Source organism: Mustela putorius, unplaced genomic scaffold (genome assembly GCF_011764305.1).
Source record: "Mustela putorius furo isolate JIRA1106 unplaced genomic scaffold, ASM1176430v1.1 tig00000580_pilon_pilon_pilon, whole genome shotgun sequence".
NCBI classification, from domain to species: Eukaryota; Metazoa; Chordata; class Mammalia; order Carnivora; family Mustelidae; genus Mustela; species Mustela putorius.
The window spans coordinates 14,659,239-14,679,153 of record NW_025421423.1 but is presented as its reverse complement, the minus strand read 5'-3'; the positions used below and the strand labels follow the sequence as shown (position 1 = coordinate 14,679,153).

The 19,915-nt window shown below is 43.4% G+C and overlaps 1 protein-coding gene across 5 annotated transcripts in view; it reads left to right on the top strand.

Moving 5' to 3' along the window:
* The first annotated feature begins 3,123 nt into the window (after positions 1 to 3,123).
* The window catches only part of ECPAS (Ecm29 proteasome adaptor and scaffold), a 98,150-nt gene continuing 81,358 nt past the window's right edge, over positions 3,124 to 19,915 (top strand). Inside the window, exons 1-2 of one of the 5 annotated variants that reach the window (XM_045081697.1) lie at positions 3,124 to 3,437; positions 11,550 to 11,653. In XM_045081697.1, the coding sequence (XP_044937632.1) occupies positions 11,632 to 11,653 (22 nt within the window). In that variant the 5' untranslated portion in view covers positions 3,124 to 3,437; positions 11,550 to 11,631. Of the gene's footprint in view, positions 3,438 to 3,692; positions 4,064 to 6,649; positions 6,669 to 11,549; positions 11,654 to 19,915 lie in introns of those variants that run through there. The other 4 variants (XM_045081699.1, XM_045081700.1, XM_045081698.1 and 1 more) reach the window with 4 other exon arrangements.

Sequence of the window (19,915 nt, the reverse complement as noted above, 5' to 3'; positions counted from 1 at the left end):
ACAGCTTCTTTTCATAGTTTTTCTGCTTCGTCCCTCGTTTTAGGGTGTCTATAAGCTCCTCTGTCATCCAAGTACCTGCCCAGAAGAGGGTTAATATTCTGCTTCAGATTTGCTTTTGCTATGGAAACAAGACTGCTTTGTTAGAACTGTACACACATTTCATGTAATTACGGCCTTCTAGAAGGGAGAGGGGACTTCGAAAGAGTAAAAGACGTAAGTTTTTCATTCTTGGATTTTGTGATGCATTATTTTGGTTTCCCCGTGGCCTCTTCTCTGCCCCTGGGCATCCCAGTCCACAGTTCCTTCTTGCCTTGTTTTTGGAAATCGAGGTAAATTCTAGATAGGAAGTATCTACTATTCAAAACCAAATTGTCTAGTAAGAAGCTATTTACTTATTTATTTAACATTTTATTTATTTCTTTGACAGAGGGAGAGAGAGCGCAAGCAGGGGGAGCAGCAGGCAGAGCGAGAGGGAGAAGCAGGCTCTCCTCTGAGCAGAGAGTGAGATGTGGGGCTCTCCCAGGACCCTAGGATCTTGACCTGAGCCAAAGGCAGACGCTTAACCAACTGAGCCAGCCAGGCATCCCAGAATATGAAGCTATGAAATAGGGAAAATAAACTACAATAGTTTGAAGGAAGAAGCAATTATAGGGGCGCCTGGGTGGCTCAGGGGGTTAAAGCCTCTGCCTTCGGCTCAGGTCATGACCCCAGGGTCCTGGGATCAAGCCCTGCATCGGGCTCTCTGCTCAGCAGGGAGCCTGCTTCCTCCTCTCTCTCTGCCTGCCTCTCTGCCTACTTGTGATCTCTGCCTGTCAAATAAATAAATAAAATCTTTAAAAAAAAAAAAGCAATTATAAACAAACTTAGAGCTTTAAACCCTAGCAATTAATAGCAGTGCTGTAAAGTGGTATAAGCTGCTGTATACAACAAGATGTTAACGGCATCTTTTTTTTTTTTTTAGATTTTATTTTTTTATTTGACAGAGAGAGAGAGATCACAAGCAGGCAGAGAGGCAGACAGAGAGGAGGAAGCAGGCTCCCCGCTGAGCAGAAAGCCGGGTGCGGAGCTCGATCCCAGGACCCTGGGATCACGACCCGAGCTGAAAGCAGAGGCTTAACCCACTGAGCCACTCAGGCGCCCACGGTATCTTTTTTTAACCTAACAATTTTGCCTCTACATATTTCTGTCTATATGTAATATGTGACTAGGTTGATATATGTATAGAAATGTTTTACAGTAACATTTGCTTACACTAGTAGAAAAAATTGTCCACAACCTAAATGCTCATCAGTAGGGGAATGGTTAAATAAATTTTGTCATGTACTTTTCATGCAGCCATTTAAAGGAACGAAGTAGTGATGTACATACAGATCATGGTGGTAAAGAGTGATCCACACTGCCTAGATTCAAACCCCTTCTCCACCAGTTTCTAGTTTGTGGCATTTTGGATTTGTTCCTTCATCATTTGGTGTCATAAAAATCCCTACTTCATAAGATTGTTGTGAGGACTAAATGAATTCCACCATGTAGAACACTTTAAACACTGCCCAGCACAATCAGTTTTAGCTATTATTATCATTACCCATATGGAAAAACACCTGTGTATATTGTTTGGTGAAAAGATAAAGTTACGTATGTGTAGTAGGATTCCATTTTTGTTAAAACAAAATCTGTAGATACACACATATCCATGATTTGCACATGTGTGGACTCTCAAATTTCTATGTCAGATGAATTTATGAGATGCTAACTAGTCTTGTCTGGAAGTTAATATTGCCTAACGAACTTTTTTATTTTTTCACTTATATTCTATACTTTTATTTATTTATTTTTTTGTGTTGGCTTTAGAAGAATCTTTTTTGAGGCTATGAAAAGTCAGTTTCCCCAGACCAATCCTTGGTGCAGCTACTTTATATATTCATAGTCAGGAAAGGCTGGAGGCACCAAATTGTTAATAGGATTGTTAATAGGATTATTTCCAGGGAGTTCAGAAGAGGGGATGGTGGGCAGGAGGTGGGGGATGACCTTTACTTTTATACACTTCTGAATACGTAGTCTTTGCAGATATTTTGTTAGGCACCGACTTTGTGTCGACATCAAATTAAAGAGCCAAAATGTCCTCAGAAAAAGAATTGGTGAACTTAATGTGATATGAGGTCATTAATAAAAAGAGTGGTGGTGTAGACCTTTTTGAATTAATGGGGAAGAATGTTAATGGGGGAAAATCAGTGATGCAGAACTTTATTGTAAGTATGAGCCTCTCTCCATTCTAGTTGCTTTTAGGGAGATATATATATACATAAATGTATATATATACATATATGTGTATATGTATATATATGCAGAGACAAGGCCTCAGAGAATGCACTCTCATCTGTATCTGTTAACACTTTTTTCCCTGGGAAATGGGATGGTGAGAATGGAAGGCTTTTCACTTTTAATTTTATGATATCCCCAATCATTTGAAAATTTCCCAAAGATCATGTATAATTTCCATATTAAAGCAATAAAGGAAATAAATGCCTTTAATGTCGTGTAAGTGACTTGTACTTGCCTAAGTTACGTCTGGAATGACATATATTCATTCTTCAAGCCATTAGCTAGGGCTTTATGGATTTCTTTTAGGAGTAAATGCAATTTCAATCCATTTAGGGTCTTGATTTCTTCCTCTTATACCAAAAAAGAAAAAAAAAAGCATCTCATCTTGTACCTAATTTGTTGTTGACAGTGCCGTCACTTAAAAGTACAGCATTATGCAACCCCTTAATTTGAATTCCATTCTGCAAGTGTTTTTCACATCCACGACCTCATGGACAGACTTAAGCCGTGAAGTTCAAATTGGCATACTGGATATAAATCACTCGGGTTACCAAAAAGAACGTAGTTATTAGAATAAAAATTTTTAAAAAAGAAGCTCATATAAGCCTATGTGCTTGACTTTGAACTTCCAGTATCTTGGTTCATTTAAGTTTTAGTAGGACTCCGTGGCTTTCCTTCACTCGGCAGTGCCTGTTTGAGAGCATCAGGAAACTAGACTTGATCCCGGGCTTTAAGTGAGAGAAGGAGCCCAGGGAGCCGGGTCGGGGCGTTGAACGCGCCGGGGCCGAGAAGTTCGCGGGAGGCGCAGGGCGGGGCTTCCTCCCGCCGACTCCGAACCCGGCTCCACTTTTCCGAGTCCACGTCTCTTCCTTTGGACAGGCGTGCTTCTTCAGGTCCGGACCGGCCGACGTGACAGCCGCAGACCTCTCCAGAGGGAGCCCGGGCCCCGCCTGGACGTTCTCCCTGGCCGGGGGCAGCGCGGGCCAGCCCCGGTCAGGCCCCTCCCGGACTGCGGCGCGCGGCCCCTCGGGCCCGAGCCCGCCGCCGCCTCGCTCCTGGGCGCCCACCTCGCGGCGCCGCGCGCAGCATCGCCGGCATGGAGACCGGCTCCGACTCAGGTCAGAGGCCCGCGCGTCCGCTTCGCGTCGCGGCCGCCGCAGGCTGCTACGGCGCGGCGGGGCGGCTAGGCCGGGCCGCCCGCGAAGGCCGCCGCGTGCCGGGTTCGCGCGGGGAGCGCTCTCGGGGCGGGCGGCGGCAGGTGGGCAGGACGAGCCGCGAGCGAGCGAGCGAGCGCGGGCGGGCGGGCGCGCGAGGGGCCCGGCGGGGGGGCCGCTGGGAGGATGGCTCAGCTCTTTCTAAATATAAAACCGGCGTGAGTTGGGCGAGCGCGGCGCGGAGCCGCAGAGCCGCCGCTGCGGGCCGGGCGCACCGGGACTCGGCCGACGGCCGGCGGCGGCTCCGCAGAGGCGCGAGGCGGTGGGAGCGCCCGAGTCGCGAGCTCGCGGGGGACCGCGAGAGCGACGCGTGCAGCGAGGAGGACGCAGGCGGCGGCGACGGCGGCGGGCGGGCCTCGTGGGCGCAGCGCGGCCCGCGCCGTGCGACCGGAGGCGGCTCCCGGCCCCTGCCGCACCGAGAGCGGCGAGCTCCCCGCGCCGCCCGTCCGCGCCCTCCCGCTCCGGCCCCTCCCTCCCTCCCTGGCGCAACATGGCTGCGGCCGCCGCCTCCGCCTCCCAGGACGAGCTGAGTAAGTGCCACCGCCAGCCCGCCGCCGCGAGTCAGAGCCGGCGCTGCGCGGGGCCGGGGGCGGCGGCCGGGGCCCGGCGGGCGGGCAGGCGGGCTGGGGCGCGCTGCCGACCGCCGGGAGCCGGGCTGGGTGGGCGGGCGGCGGCCGCGGCGTGCGGGGGGCTGGGGCGCTCGGGCCTGGCGGGCGGGCGGGGCGCCGGACGCCGCCGCCTGCGCTTGTAGGCCTCAGGTTTGCACCGTCACGTTGCGAAATTGAAACCGGAGCCCCGGGCGGAGCCACCTCTGCCAGCGATCCGCCCCGGTCCGGGGGTGGGGGCAGCCCAGCCCCCTGCCCGCGGCTCTCGGGCCGGCGGACGGGCCGGGCGGCGGGGGGGGGCCCTCAGGGTGGTGGGCGGTGTCGGCGCGTCCCGTCTGACCCCGCCGTGGCCCCGGGTCCCAACTGTTTGGGGGAGTTCTAGAAATGGAGCTTTGGGGGCGGGGGAGAAGGTGCCTCTCTGTGACACCCTAGGGATCCGCGGAAAGGTCAAGGATAGGCGGTGACCCTCAGGTGGAGCAGGAAGGACGGGAGGGCCGGGAGAGGGTCGCGGGGCTGGAAGCCGGCGGGACCGCGGGCCGACCGCGCTTTCACACTCGACCGTAAACGTTGTCGTTTTTCAGGGGACGGCGGTCCCCGTTTGGGGAGAGCGGTGGTCACCCTGAATCCCAGGCCGCCCCGCCCGCCGCTCGGGTTCACCTCGATGCTTTCTGGGAAGTGTAGTTCCCGGGCGCCGCAGGCCCACGCTGGGGCCATAAAAATTGAATTTTCCTAGGACACGTAAGATGATTTCTGATTGCGGTTGGCGTGGTGAGACGAAATGCTTAGGCTGAGCTTTTGTTTGGTTCTTCAGTGCTGCCCTTTCCGTTTATGGCGAAAACAAAAAAGGTGTTATTTAGGGGTGATGCGAGTTGTAAGTGGAATGAAACATGGGTGAGGTGTCGCAAGCTTTGTGAAGTTTATGTTGTTATAGTCCCTTCTGACTTTCCATGCGAAAGTAGTTATAAACATAGTAATTTCTGCTGCTTTGGTGTTTGGCAGTTTAAAGCTCCTTTTATATACGTGATCTCAGTCTTGCCCTCGTAACAACCTTGTAAGGCTGGTAGGTAGGAATTATCCTTGTTTTCAAAGAGCAGGCAGGTTGAGAGAGATTAAGGTCCGTGCTGCTTTGACAGAGAACTGCGGTAGCAGGAGTAATGTTTGTCGCTTTTGAAGCTGAAATGAACAGTTGGTGTGACCCTGGGCAGGATGGAGAGTCTCAGTGGACAAGTTCTCAGGGTGTGTGTAGAGATGGACATGGCTTGAGCGCCAACGGGTTGATTCCTCTTCTGTCAGGTCCAAGCTGGAGCACCCCTGCCAGGCCTTCTGGGGAGATCAGTTCCCTGATTTTTTTTTTCCCCCTTTTTTGTTTTTGTTTTTGTTATTGTAAAATACACATCACATAAAATTTACCGTCATAACCATTTTTAAGTGTATAGTTCAGTGGTGTTGAGGACATATTGTTGAGCAACCATCACCACTGTCCCTTTCCAGAACTCTTCATCTTGCAGAACTGGAACATTATACCCATTACACCTGACCTCCCTATCCCACCCCACGCCCCTCCAGCACCTGGCAACCACCATCCTACTCTCTGTCTCTGATTTTGACTGCCCTGGGTATCTCACATAAGTGGAGTCATACATGATTTGTCTTTCTCTGACTGCCTTATTTCATGTGGCTTAATGTCTTCAAAGTTCGTATCTGTTTTAGCATGTGACCGTATTTTCTTCCTTTTAAAGGCTGAATGATATTCCATTGTGTGTATATATTACATTTATGTTCTCATCCATTCATCTGTTGATGGGTACTTGGATTGCTTGTACATCATAACTTGTGAGTAATGCTGCTGTGAACATGGGTGAACAAATACCTCTTTGAGACTCTGCTTCCAGTTCATTTGGGTGTTTACGCAGAAGTGGGCTCGTTTGGTCCTAAGGTAATTCTGTTTTCAATTTTTTGAGGGACCACGATACTGTTTTCCACAGTGGCTATACCGTTTTATGTTCCTAACAACAGTATGCAAGGGTTCCAATTTTTCCATGTTCCCACCACGTTCTTTTCTGTATTTTTGAAGGTAGCATCGCAGTAGCTTTGAGGTGGTCTATTTAAATTGTTGTACCTTGTGGTATCTGAGGTCCTGTAGTACCACTAAACACTTTAAAATCTCAATTACCATTTGGAGAGGGGAAAAAAACCCAAGAAAATTGGATGTCATTCTTTATTTTTTTAAAGATTTTATTTATTTACTTGAGAGAGATGGTGTGAGCGCTCATGAGCTGGGGGGAGGGGTAGGGGTACAGGGAGAAACAGTCTCGCTAAGCAGGGAGCCTGATGCCGGGCTCCATCCCAGGACCCCAGTATCCTGACCTGGGCCGAATGCAGAAGCTTGAGCCACCCAGGTGCCCCAAACTGGGTATCATTCCAAAGTGGCTGACATACTGTGTCTATGCAGTACAGGGACCTGTTAAGGTGCTGGTAGTACTTCTGGTAGTACTTCCGGACTTAACAGCTTCAACACCTACTGAAAAAGGTAGGAACAAATAATTCCAATTCTTGCTTTTCCGTTGTTTTGTTTGGTCAAGTCATCAATCATGGACCACAAATATCTCTTGACTTGGTTTCTGTGTTCCTTCAGAAGAGATTAAGTGCTTGGCAGCTGGTACCTTAGAATAATTTAACTTGAAATCACGTACATGAAGTACTGGTTAAGCAGTTTCAAATAAGCTACTTTTAGTTTTAGAATGGTCATAATAAAAAGAGAGATGGCTGATAAAATGATGCTTTATACAATTAAAAAAAAAAGCCAAAATCTGAATATTTGCTGGCTATTATTTTGACTAGTAGTGATAATAAAAGCAGACTTTTGGATGCCAGCATTGTTTTTTCCCTAATATTTTATTGTAAAAATCTTCAAAAATACAGAAAAGTTGAAAGTGAGTATTCATATACCCACGACTTAGGCTCTCCATTTGCTCTGTTACCAGCTTTATCACGTATATGTCCATCTTTCAATCCACCTTTTATAATTTTATTTTAATCATTTTTAATTAAAAACTGGTAAAACACATGTAATGAAACTTATAATCTTAATCATTTTTTAATTGTACAGCTCAGTGGCACTAAGTGCTCAATCCATCCTTTTCTGATGCGTTTCAAAGTAAATTGAAGACATCTGTAAATGTTCCCCTCAGTATTTTAGAATTAGCATTAAGTGTTTTGCAGGTAATCTTTTATTTGTCACAGTAATTGTAAGAGGAAGGTAAAATTGTTATTGCTGTTTTAAGGAATGGAAAACAGACATTTTAGGTTCCCCGGGTCCTACAGTGAGTGAGTGGTGGCATCGGATCCCAGGTGTCTCAGACTCCAGTGTGCCCTCAGCCAGGTTTTAGGCTGAATTACTGCTGTGTACCGTAGTCCGTGTTCATGCTGATGAAAAGATATGGTCAGGTGGGCTGCTAAATTCTTACCTAGATGTCATTTTAGTCCAACTGTTTGCTGTTTAACGTGGCTGTGGGGTGCAAAAGAAACACCACGGTCCACCAACGGAATTACGATACTGCTGAGAGGAAAGAGGAAGCGTATGTGTAGACAAATATGTAAGGACCAAAGTGTATGCTTATGTAACATAGACAATGCTAAAGTCATATTATCGGTGGTTCCCACATGTGCTATTGAGGGATATATAGCTGGTAACACTGGGTTTTACAGATTTCAGATCAGCATCTTTTATCTTTGTATTTGAGGTGACACACATGCCATAAATTTAAATTAAATCTATAGTTGCTTTTGGTTGTATCTGCCATCGTACTGTGTGGGAGCTCCCGGGAGGCAGAACTGTTAGGTTTCTCTTCTATTTCATTTTTATCGATTGACTGATTGATTAGTATCATTGACATATGGAAGTTGCCCAAAGGTAAGTAAGCAGGGCAGGCTTGAGCTGGGGTTTCTTGGAATTTGTTATCCTTTCACAAATCTCAGGAATTGTGACTTTGAATTGGGTGATTTTAAAGCTGATGTTTATTGAAAGCTTACCATGTGTTCTAGTCACTTTGTACCTGTTGACTGACCGAATCCTTTCAATACCCCTGTGAGTTTGGGGCTATTACTGTCTCAGTAGTGGAACTTCCTTCATGTTACGGAGTTAGGGCTTGAATTCAGATTCTCTGATTCCAAAGTTGATGTTAATTCTGACTCTTGTATTACTCTCTCTGAAAGGGAAAATACAGTTTATAACAAGAGCAACATGCGCCCCCGCCAATGTCTTAGTAGCCTGCAGAAGAAATCTGCTGTCGTGTATAAAATGCGGCAGTATTCTGAGGTTCATTGGATAGAAATATTAGATTTAAAAGAAAAAAGATTTTATTTATTTATTTGACAGAGACAGTGAGAGAGGGAACACAAGAAGGGGGAGTGGGAGAAGGAGAAGCAGGCTTCCCACTGAGCAAGGAGTTCGATGTGGGGCTCCACCCCAGAACCCTGTGATCATGACCCAAGCTGAAGGCAGACACCTAATGACTGAGCCACCCAGGCGCCCCAAAATTTTGGTTGAGGTGCCACGATAGAGAACAGTTAGTTCTGACAAAAATAGTTCTGAAATCTAGTTTGTAAATTACTTAAGATTGTAGTGCTGTAACTGTTTGGAATGGAGTGTAATTCAAGTGCAGGGCATGTGGGCTAGTTTTTCTTCTAATATTATCCTCTGCCAGTTCATGGAAAAGTTGACATTGTGGTTATGTTTCAGCAGTGGACAGGGAGATTTCTGACAGAGGGAAGGAAGCATTTGAGACTTTTCACCAGGTCAGCTGTTCAGTGGTTTCATATTCTGGGCTTTATAATTATAAGGCATCCTTAGAATCTGATCTGGGATGAAGACAACTCAGGGAGGAGTAGGGCCTCTGACACTGTTAAGTTTGACCATTTGACATAACCATGGGGAACTTCACTTGCAAAAGTTGGTGAGATAATCAACATGTCAGATACCTTCTGAGAGAGGCTCTGCCAGTGCCATGAAGCCTCGTGGTTCTCTGAGAGGGTGAGACGTGGGAAGCTGTCTGTGTGGCTGTGTGGGAGAACGTGATTCTGTGGCCTACTGAAATAGCCCTGGAGACAGCCATCCAGGCAGCTCAGCTGATCTTTGTAGAAAGGCTAAATCAAGTCTGTATAGTTCAAACGTTGGTTATTTAGTCAAAGAGGAACGTTAAAATGGGAAATAATGGTATTTCTGTTTCTTACCAACTTCTAAATCTTCGTTTTCACCCCATTCTGTTTTTGAATTGTGGTTTCAGTAAACTGTAATATTTAATAAAGGCCACTGTCAGTGAAAATGGTTGGCACTGGGTTATTCGACCTTGTTCAGAAGGTAGATGTTAAAATTATCAGCACTGCCGGCGTGCTCAGATGGTCTGACCCAGGTTTCTGGTCTCTGGTTTCAGGCCTGGCCAGTCTCTGCCTTGATGCTTGTCGTCTTATGTGGCTTATTTTCCCCACACATTTTCCAGTTAAATAAGCAGACTTTAAAAATTGAGTGACTAACTTTTGGTTCTGTCCTCATAGAGCTTATAATTCACTGTAGACACAGCTTTCTATATAAATATAAATAACTAATATAAAGTATAATATGAAAAATGCCTACCACTGTTCTTTGGAAATTTCAAGTGCAAATACCTTGAGCTCAGAGAGGTTAGAAAATACTTTCAAAGAAAGGTTGAGTCTGATATGCTGGAGTAGGGATGCTATGGCTGCGGGAAGTATTGGGGAAGGAGATAAAATTTGGAGTTTTGATACTTGACCCTTTCTGCCTTTTATGTTCTTTTTATGATTTGGGATCTTCAGCAAGTTGTTTTACCTTCCTAGGTCTCAGTTTCTTTCTCATAAAATCGGGATAATAAGAAATACTCCTAGTGTTGTTTTATGATTAATGTATATGAAAATGCATTATATAAGGAATTAAGTTCTGTGTAAATTATTATTATTATTTCAGTTGGGGGTGGCAGTAGGAGATGAAGCTGTGAAGATAGGTTGGGACCAGCTTGTGTGGGAATGCCAACACAACTAGTTTAGACTTTGTTCTGTAGACAGTAGAGCACCATCAAAGGCTTTTAGGCTGGAGTGTAACATGAGTAGGTCTGTTTTACAAGGATAACAGGTGGCAGTGGTGTAACATTGATTGCGTGGATCCAGAGACCCAGAGAAGCAAGACTAGTTTAGGAGGGTGTCACAGGGGCCAAGTGAAAGAAACCTGGGGTCTGAAGTGGGACAGTGGAAGTGGATTTGGCAAGGAGGTAATATGACCTAGAATCTCTAAAATAGGCAGAAATTATCAGCCAAGTAGATGAGTGTTGTTCAAGAGAGGGAGGAGTTAGAGATGATTCCAAGAATCTACCTGAGAGATTAGTGGGGTGTGGAGAGGACAGTCTCTAGACAGAGTTAGGGAGGTAAAAGTGGAGAAAAGAGAGAACAGGTTTGTTGTCTTCAACAAAGAAATCATTTGTTGAGTGAATGAGTTGAATTATTGAGGTGCCCATGTTGTATTGTTCAGGGAGACTCTTTGGAATAGTAGAATAGTAGCTGAAATGTCACGTGGCGTCAGAGATGGTTTTAAATCCTGACTCTGCTGCTTTTTGATTAATGTCCTTGAACAAGGGACCTAACTTCTGGGCTTTGGTTTTCTCATCTGTTAAATGAGATAATAACAAACCTATTTCACAGAGTTGTTAGAAGAGTGGGAAGAGATAGTGCATGTTCAGAGCTTGGCATAGTGCTAGGCATGTGGCTTCTTTGGGTGTGGGAACTTGGTCTGAAGCTTGGGAGAGTGTGGGGGTGATGGTAGAATCAGGGGAATGGCAGATTGTCCTGAGGACAGCTGTCTTGGGGCTGTGCGTATGTAGGGGTGAGAAGACGACCAGGAAGAACCAGGGGAGGGGATCCTGAGTGCTGAGAGAGGGCAGAGGTTCCAAGGGTTATGAATGTTCACCGTTTATATTCTCAGGTGTAATGTGTGGTAGCATGTGTACCCACCTACTAATACCCCTCTTATAAAACTGTTGTATAATTACACTTCCTTCCAATTCTAATGTAAGACTTTGTATGTTGATATTTATGTATATGTACACATATACATATATGATGAAATCTGTGTTGTATTGGTATTCCAGTGTTTTAGTCTTCAGTGAATAAGTTTAAATTATTAGTGTGTTACTTCTATATAATAATTTTTATTTGTGGACACTCCTTACTCTTTCTCCAGTTTGGTAATCACTATAATATTTTCCTCTTCATTCTGAATTTGCAAAGCAGGGCATCAAATTAGATCTTAGCATAGAAATGAAAAGTGCTTTTTAAAAAATTTCTTAATGGTAGCTATGAATATAAATCTTTTAATTGTTTTTTTTCCTGGTGTTCTAAATAATAGATTCTTTATACAATTGCATATGTACGAGTGGATGAACCTACCACTGGTGATCCAGAGGATTTTTGTCAAGACTGGATAAACCATGTATCACATTGATTGTAGAGGTTAGTAGTTCCTTAGTTCCTTAGGATGTGTGCATTTTTTTGTAGTAGCATTTAAAAATGCATAGGTTATCAAGTAGCCAGCAATTTCTTGCCAAGATCTTCATGGGTTTTTCTCCTTTTCCAGCTATCCCGAGTTAGTGAAGTTCATGTTTTTATATATCCCGAAGCCTCTATTGTATGTCATTGCATGAGCATAAATTTAAACAATTAGCAAGAGAGAGAAAAAGGTGAAACTCGAAGATATTCCTTAGCAGTGTGCACAAGGAAAAGACTATGAGTGTTAGTTTACAAGTAGTATTGTCTGCCACAATAAAAAATGACTTTACATGCTCCCAGAATGTCATCCTGTTTTATTTGTAAAAAAGGAAAAAAAAAAAAGAAAAAAGAAAAAAAGGGGGGGCATTGAAAGAGGCATCATCATAGTAATTAGATATTCCTAATTCTGCCTTTTTGACATGTACTGTGATGGAAAAACTACTAAATTCTGCTTCATTCTGGGGCTGAATAAGACTCTAGTGTCTGTCTTTCTTGGAAGATATTGGATGGTCCTTTGACTGAAACTCTCTAAGTTCAGATTGTAATTCTCTGATATCATGAGCTCAGTATCCAGTGTACCTTGGATTTTGTGGTTTCAATCCAAAGGTGCATCTTACTGCTTTTTCTAATTTAACTATTGCATTCCCCTTACCCCATGCCTTCTCTTTTTCGGTATGTATATTGCTGATGATGGTGTATGATTCCTTAATTCAGTTAGGTGGAATTTTTTTTTTTTTTAATCTTTTTTTTTTTTTTAAGATTTATTTATTTATTTGACAGAGATCACAAGCAGGCAGAGAGGCAGGCAGAGAGAGAGAGGAGGAAGCAGGCTCCCTGCTGAGCAGAGAGCCCGATGCGGGACTCGATCCCAGGACCCTGAGATCATGACCTGAGCCGAAGGCAGCGGCTTAACCCACTGAGCCACCCAGGCGCCCTGTTAGGTGGAATTTTGAGGGATAGAACGAATGGAGTATTTTATAAATCGGAGTTCAAATTTAGCATAAATTTTTTTTGTTGGTGTTTTTGCTGTCTCACATACCTTCTTTCCATTAGAGAGAAATGGAAAACTGGGAGGTGGGAGGAATTGTTTAGAAGAGAACCAAGGACATTGTTTATTTGCTCCTGGATTCATTCTCAGTGCTTTTGGGCCTGTGACAGATGCGTTAATGAAGTTATGATATACTGAAGGCAAGCAGGTCAAACCACAAATGCTGGAATTTAAGGAGTGACTTAAATAAAGAACTTTCTAGAGTTTACACTTCCAAATGAGCGTTGTCCTAAGTAATGAGCTGCTTTGGTGGATCTTAACTATCACATGTTTGACTTTTATGCAGTCTGAACTCTTGCATAGTATACATTGTCTCCTCTAAGCTGGCTTTCATAAGTTGAACTAATCTTTCAGTTCATCAGTTTACTAACATTGATTTCTAACTGTGCACCTGCCAACTGCTGTCTCTGGGGGAAAGGCCTTCCTTGGGAGGTGGGAGTGTTTGTGGAGATCAGTGCATCTGGAGTGTGACACTTACTCATTAAAGCTAGGGTGCAGTTGAGGGCTTTTGTCTCATCACTTGGCCCAGCCCTGCCAAGCTAACCCTGACTTCTTCCTTCCCTCCCTCTGTGTGTGTGTGTGTGTGTGTGTGTGTGTGTGTGTGTGTGCAGGGGAGGGTAGCTTTGCTTAAGGCTCTGCTGGGTTGATAGGGGGCGTAAAGTAGCCTGACGTCATCTCCAGGTGGCTAGGACTTTGGAAGTGGCAGGAGAAGGAAGACTGTTTTCCCCTTCCCTGCTCAGTCACGAGCACATCCTGGTGCAGGGGTGTCCGTATTGGATTATTTGCCTGGTGGGTACTGGGGGGTAAGATGGTGGGCTAGGGGACAGGAAGTTGGTTTAATTGCCTCAGTTCTGGGAGTAAGGGGTACCAGCAGGGACTGTGTCAGCAGGAACCTCCTGCTCCAAGCCTCATTGCTTGCAGAGGTTCTTAATCTGTCTCCCCTTTGGGCAGCCCTGGCTGGAAGGAGCCACGGTGGAATGGATCCTCTCCCCATCTCTGACTTATATTGATGTTTACTACTGGACTTCCTGACATTCTTCTTTTAAGTATGTTTGCATTTAATAAGTTTTTTTTCTTTTTCTTAAGGTAGGGAATGGGACAAACATCTTTTTAAAACCTAGCAGTAGAGATCAAAATTGAAAGCATTAATTCCTGAAGAAGTATCTCACTGGCCTCATTTGGATTTTTTGTCACTCAGGTATTACAGAGTTACATTTAGGGAATCGAAATGGTGTACAGAAATCAATAGATGATGTGGACTTTAATCCTTTAACCTTAGTTAGTATCTAGTTAAATTCACAGGATTGATCTACCAGAAAAGACCATTACCTATGAAATCTACATGGCAGCTAGGCCTACCTTACTCTTTGTAGTTTTAGCCTCCCACTCCTAATTGCACAGGTTGTCAAAGTCTGGAGGGGGTCATCTCTCCATCACCCCCCTCCTGTTTTTGTGAATTTCCTATAATTTACTTTACTTATGTTTTTCTTAGCTGTTAGGTTCTTAGCTGTTTTTGTGAATTTCCTATAATTTACTTTACTTATGTTTTTCTTAGCTGTTAGGTTCCCATTTCTGAAAATGATATTTTGGTTCCACTCATGTCAACTTGGACATGAAAACCCACCTGTTTCACTGGTTTACACATATACTCCCTCACTCACTCCACTCTCCCAAGACTTTCAGTAATTTAATTAACTCTGGAAGATGTGAGTCATGGGGAAAGTCTTGGTGTAGTGTTTGGCTTTCTGTCCTTTCCCTGGTGTGTCCTCTCTCTCCATCTTTTTCTTTTTTCCTCTGCTCTCTGTAGTAACTACTGCATCCCTCCTCATTTGGAACAGGCCAGTTCTCCACATAATCAGACCTTCTAGAATTCCTAACACCCCCCCTTTTTTTTAAACCGTAAGCACTTGTTGTAGTATTACAATACGTATCATCCCTTTTCCAAGAGATTCTAACATCAGTATTATAAATTGTCACCAGTCCCCTCCTTTCCCTTGCTACAGATGTTAAATGTATAAACTTCTAATGACTTTTCTAATGCACGAGGAATTAATATTTCATACATTTAACAGGTATTTGAGCAACTCCTCTCTGCAAGGGTCTGAATTAAGTGCTGGGATACCAAGGGACTTAAGTCACAGTTTCTCAACCCAAGGAGCTCTATAGAAGGATGGAGTGTAGAGAAGGAGTGGGTAGTTAGGTGGAATCAGATTGAAATCACACCTCAAAGAACTGCTTTGGTCTAGGACAGAGAAGATCGGGCAGTTACATAATCTGTAGCATAAGGCAGTGAGTGCCAGCAGAGATGTAGAAGAGGTCCATGGGAGTTTGTAGGGCTCAGATGGACAGTGTAGGTATGCAGCAGGTAATATTTGAGCTGGCTCTTGAATGGGAGGATTTGGCTCTGTGGAGATGGAGAGGTTGGGGGAATATTCCCAGCTGGGGGACTTGATTGACCAAATAATTGGGCAGGGAGAACATGGTACACTTAGGAAGCAATTGCAGTTTGGATTGCTATTGCAGGAGTAATGGGGTTCAAGTTTAAGAAGATTCCTTTGGGGCTGCATAGGCCCACCATTAGGAAGGACTCTTTCTCTGATCAGATAATTCACTCTAGGCATGTTCTGGCCGCTTACTTTTTTTTTTTTTTTTTTTTTTAATGTACCTTTATAGAAGTATTTCTTTTTTTATCCCCTTTGGCAAAGACCTTCCGCTTTTATTTGGACCCAGTTGTAAGCCAGCTTAAGCAAAAACAGGGCATTTATTTTAGGGAGTTTTATGGAAACAAGAAGGGCCTTCACAAACTAGAAATCATCCAGTTCTTCCAGCTGCTTTCTCTGTGCCTTTATGCCCAGTCTTCAGACCAGCTTCCTCTGACTCTGTGTTTCAGAGTAGGCTAAAGATGACCAGGTCCTGTCCACCGGCTCTATTCTCATTGGCCCAGGCCCTCCAGAGAGGCCTGAGTTTTTGGTCCCACTTCTGAATTGCTGAGGAAGGTATGGATTGAGTTGGGACCCATGCTGACACAGTGGCTGTGGCCGGGGTACAAAGTCATGTTGTTACACAGTTGTCCAGTAAGGCTTTGTGTCATTTCCACCCCCTTTCTCTGCTTCGGCTGTGCTGCAGTTTAGCATGCTGGAAGGACTGTTGCGTTTGGAGTTGGACTGGCCTGGAGTTTGAACCCTAGCCCTGACGCTTTACTACCTTAGAAGTCTTGATCAACATTCTTCTCTTTATTTTTTTAAGTCAACATTCTTAATGAATTCTAGGCTCTCTTTCTTCATCTGTAAGTTGGAGCTAGTATTACCTTACTTCAATAGATAGTACTTTAGAGGGAGGTACTGTGTTCTAGTGTGTGCTTGGAGGGTAAAGACCTATCAAAGTTCAACTTAGCAATTTGTCTTACTAGCTTGGTGACCTTTGGCAAATCAGATCCCGAGCTTGTTTTCTCATCTATAAATGCAGGCAATAGTTGCCCCCCTCACAGTGTTTTTTAAGGCCCAAAGCCCCATGTGAAACTGCCTTGTGACTGTAATATCTTTACGTATGTATGAATCAAAAGAAAATAAATACCAGGAGGGGCAATATTTCCTTGTGAGATTATTCCATTAGGGTTTAGTGTATTTCTATGGTAACCTGATAGATGTTTCTCAAAATACCTTGTAGCTTTAGATTATTAATTGATTTATGATGCAGTGGGCAGTGGTCTAAGTATTTTCAGCTTTCCATTTCAGTCTCAGCTTCCACGTAAGCTCTAACCTGATTAACAATTTAAAATTTACTTTCATATTCACAAAAAATAATGTTCTTTGTAGAAAATTTAAGCAGCTTTAAAAACATTCCTAAACCTTTTTCTCTGAAATAACTGTTTCCTCGATTTAATTCAAACAAGTAATTCATGTTCATGAAGTAAATTAGCAATGACATAAAATTAAACAAGCCAAGAAAGAATCCTCTGAAATTCCATCATGTGGAGATAACCACTACCTTAAATTTAGTAACTTTTTGATGGCGTATGCTTGCCTTGCATACTTTAAAGGAATGTTTTGATGTTCAAGTTGTTGTGAAAAGATGATACATCTCAGGAAATGGACATATTGCTGTTTTTTTTTTTTTAAGATTTTTATTTATTTATTTGACAGAGAGAGAGATCACAAATAGGCAGAGAGACAGAGAGAGAGATGAGGAGAAGCAGGCTCCCTGCTGAGCAGAGAGCCCTATGCGGGACTCGATCCCAGGCCCCTGGGATCATGACATGAGCCGAAGGCAGAGGCTTAACCCACTGAGCCACTCAGGTGCCCCAATATTGCTGTTTTTTTTAACTTTTTTTTGTATGAGTGATTATATGAGTAAAAACCAGTATTTGCCTTTTTTTTTTTCTTTTAAAGATTTTATTTATTTATTTGACAGAGGGAGATCACAAATAGGCAGAGAGGCAGGTAGAGAGAGAGGAAGGGAAGCAGGCTCCCTGTTGAGCAGAGAGCCCGATGCGGGGCTCGATCCCAGGACCCTGGGATCATGACCTGAGCCGAAGGCAGAGGCTTTAATCCACTGAGCCACTCAGGCACCCCAGTATTTGCCTTTTCTAATCCTGTGAAGAAATAGCCTTTCCTCCTTAACGCAGAAGTCAAAGTTGTATTTTTTTCGAGTGATCTGAAGAGTGAATGATTTATATGGACAGTTTTATTTGTCAGGAATAATTACATGTTTTCAGAAATATCAGTGGCTAATGGTGGGTAACGTTGAAGGGAAGGCCTTAAACCTTTACTGGTTATTTCTTCCTTGGGAGGGGTAGAAGGAAGGAAGTCCCTTCTTTGCCTTTACATAGAGAAGTTAAAGACTGGGGAATAATGTGGATTATAGAAATATTTAGTGGAAACGAAATGAATAAATTTATTTTTAGTAGGCTTTTTTCCTGCATGAATGTAAAAATTGACATAAGCTAAACTGGAAGTTGTTTTTAGTTCTGGGATTGAAGATTTTTTTTTTTTTGAGACTGAGATTTGTTTTTTTAAGATTTTCTTATTTTAGAGAGACCGTGTGCTCATACGGTGGGTTTGGAGGGCAGAAGGAGAGGATGAGAAGAGAATCTTAAGCAGTCTCCAGACCCAGCGCCGAGCCCAATACGGGGATCATCTCATGGCCCTGAGATCATGACTTGAGCTGAAATCAACCAATTCAGCCACCTAGGTGCCCCTGAGACTAAATTAAAAACAAAACAAAACAAACAAACTTTATTTTTTTTTAGAGCAGGTTTAGGTTTACGACAAAATTAAGAAGGCACAGAGAGATTTCCTGTGTAATCCTCTGCTTCACTCCCTGTCCTCCCCCTGTCCTGTTCTCCCCCTCCCCCAGCCAAAAGCTTGGCTTCCTCCATCAGCGTCACTCACCAGCATGGTACATTTTTTTTTTTTTTTTTTTAAGATTTTATTTATTTATTTGACAGAGAGAAATCACAAGTAGTTGGAGAGGCAGGCAGAGAGAGAGAGAGGAGGAAGCAGGCTCCCTGCTGAGCAGAGAGCCCCATGTGGGACTCGATCCCAGGACGCGAGATCATGACCTGAGCCGAAGGCAGCGGCTTAACCCACTGAGCCACCCAGGCGCCCAGCATGGTACATTTTTAATCAAGGATAAACCACATTGACACATAACCACCTGAAGTCCGTACTTTATATTACAGTTCACTCTTGGTATTCTGTATTGTATGGGTTTGGACACATATCCCTCATTATAATATCATACAGAGTATTTTCACTGCCGGAAATATCCTGTGTTCTCCTGCTATTCGTCCCTCCTTCCCCATTCCTTCCTGGCAACCACTGATCTTTTTACTGTCTCCATAGTTATGCCTTTTTTAGAGTATTATATAGCTGGAGTCAAAAAGTATATAGCCTTTTCAGATTGGCCTCTTTCACCTAGTAATGTGCCCTTAAGGTTCCTGCATGTTTTTTCATGACTTGAAAACTCATTTCTGTTTGGCACTGAAAAATATTTGTTGTTTGTATTTATCCATTCACCTAGTGTGAAGGACATCTTGTTGCTTCCAAGTGTTGGCACTTAGGAATAAAGCTGCAGAAACATCCCTGTCCAGGTCTTTGTGTGGGCATAAGATTTCAACTCCTTTGCGTAAATAGCAAGGAGTGCAGTTGATGGATCATATGGTGAGACTCCAGTTTTGTAGGGAACCTCCAAACTGTCTTTTAAAGTGACTATATTGCATTCCCATCAATCAGTAAATGTTCGTGTTTTTGTCCTTCCGTATTCTTTAAGGTTCCTTTTAAGCTTTAAAATTCTGTGCTTTAAATTTCTTTATCCCTGAAACCTGGCTTCTTTCAAGAGATTTTTGTAAAAAAAAAAAAGAAATGTATTTTTACTGAAGAATATTTGAAAAGTACATGAAAGTATAAAGAAGAAAAATCTCTGATATATTTTCTTACCCCTTTTATGTAGTTGTATCTAAAACAAAATTAGTATGGTGTATGTATTTGTTTTAAAAATAATGAAAGTTTCAAGTATGAAGAAAGTTTAGAGATTAATCTTAGAAATATTTATGTATGTCCTACCCATCTTTGTCAAATCTTTATTTACATTTTTTGCTGTTAGCAAAACATCTTTTATTTAAGAAATAAATATTAGAGACACAGTTCAAGCTTGCTGTGTTACCCATTACAATTTTCCTTTCATTCTCTTTTTGTCTCTTTCCTTTTCCTCCTCCTCCTCTCTTCCCTTCTAGCCCGCAGGCGCTCATCCCTGTGAAGTATATATGTCAGATGCACCATATAGATGTTGCATTTATAAACCTGACCTAGGTAGACTCAAACTGTACACATCCTTCTGCACTTGCTTTCGTTGATCTTGGGTTCTTAGATATTGTCATGTTGGTCCTATGACATTTAACTCTGGTTTATTTTCACTGTCATAGGACTCTGCCACAATTTCTCTACCCATTTTCCTGTTGATTGACATTTAGATTGTTTCCACATTTTTGCTTTTACCGACCCTGTGTGTGTGATCGGTTTCTTACAGGGGTTCCTTGTGCTTGTCTTTGCCTAGGAGAGTTTTTCTCCAGGACAGGGTTATGCAAAGTGTGGTCTAAGGAAGGGAGAATGAGTTTTTGCACATAGGGAACTGAGGAAGAATGTAAATTAACTATCATTGTTAGTTTATTTGACATTTCT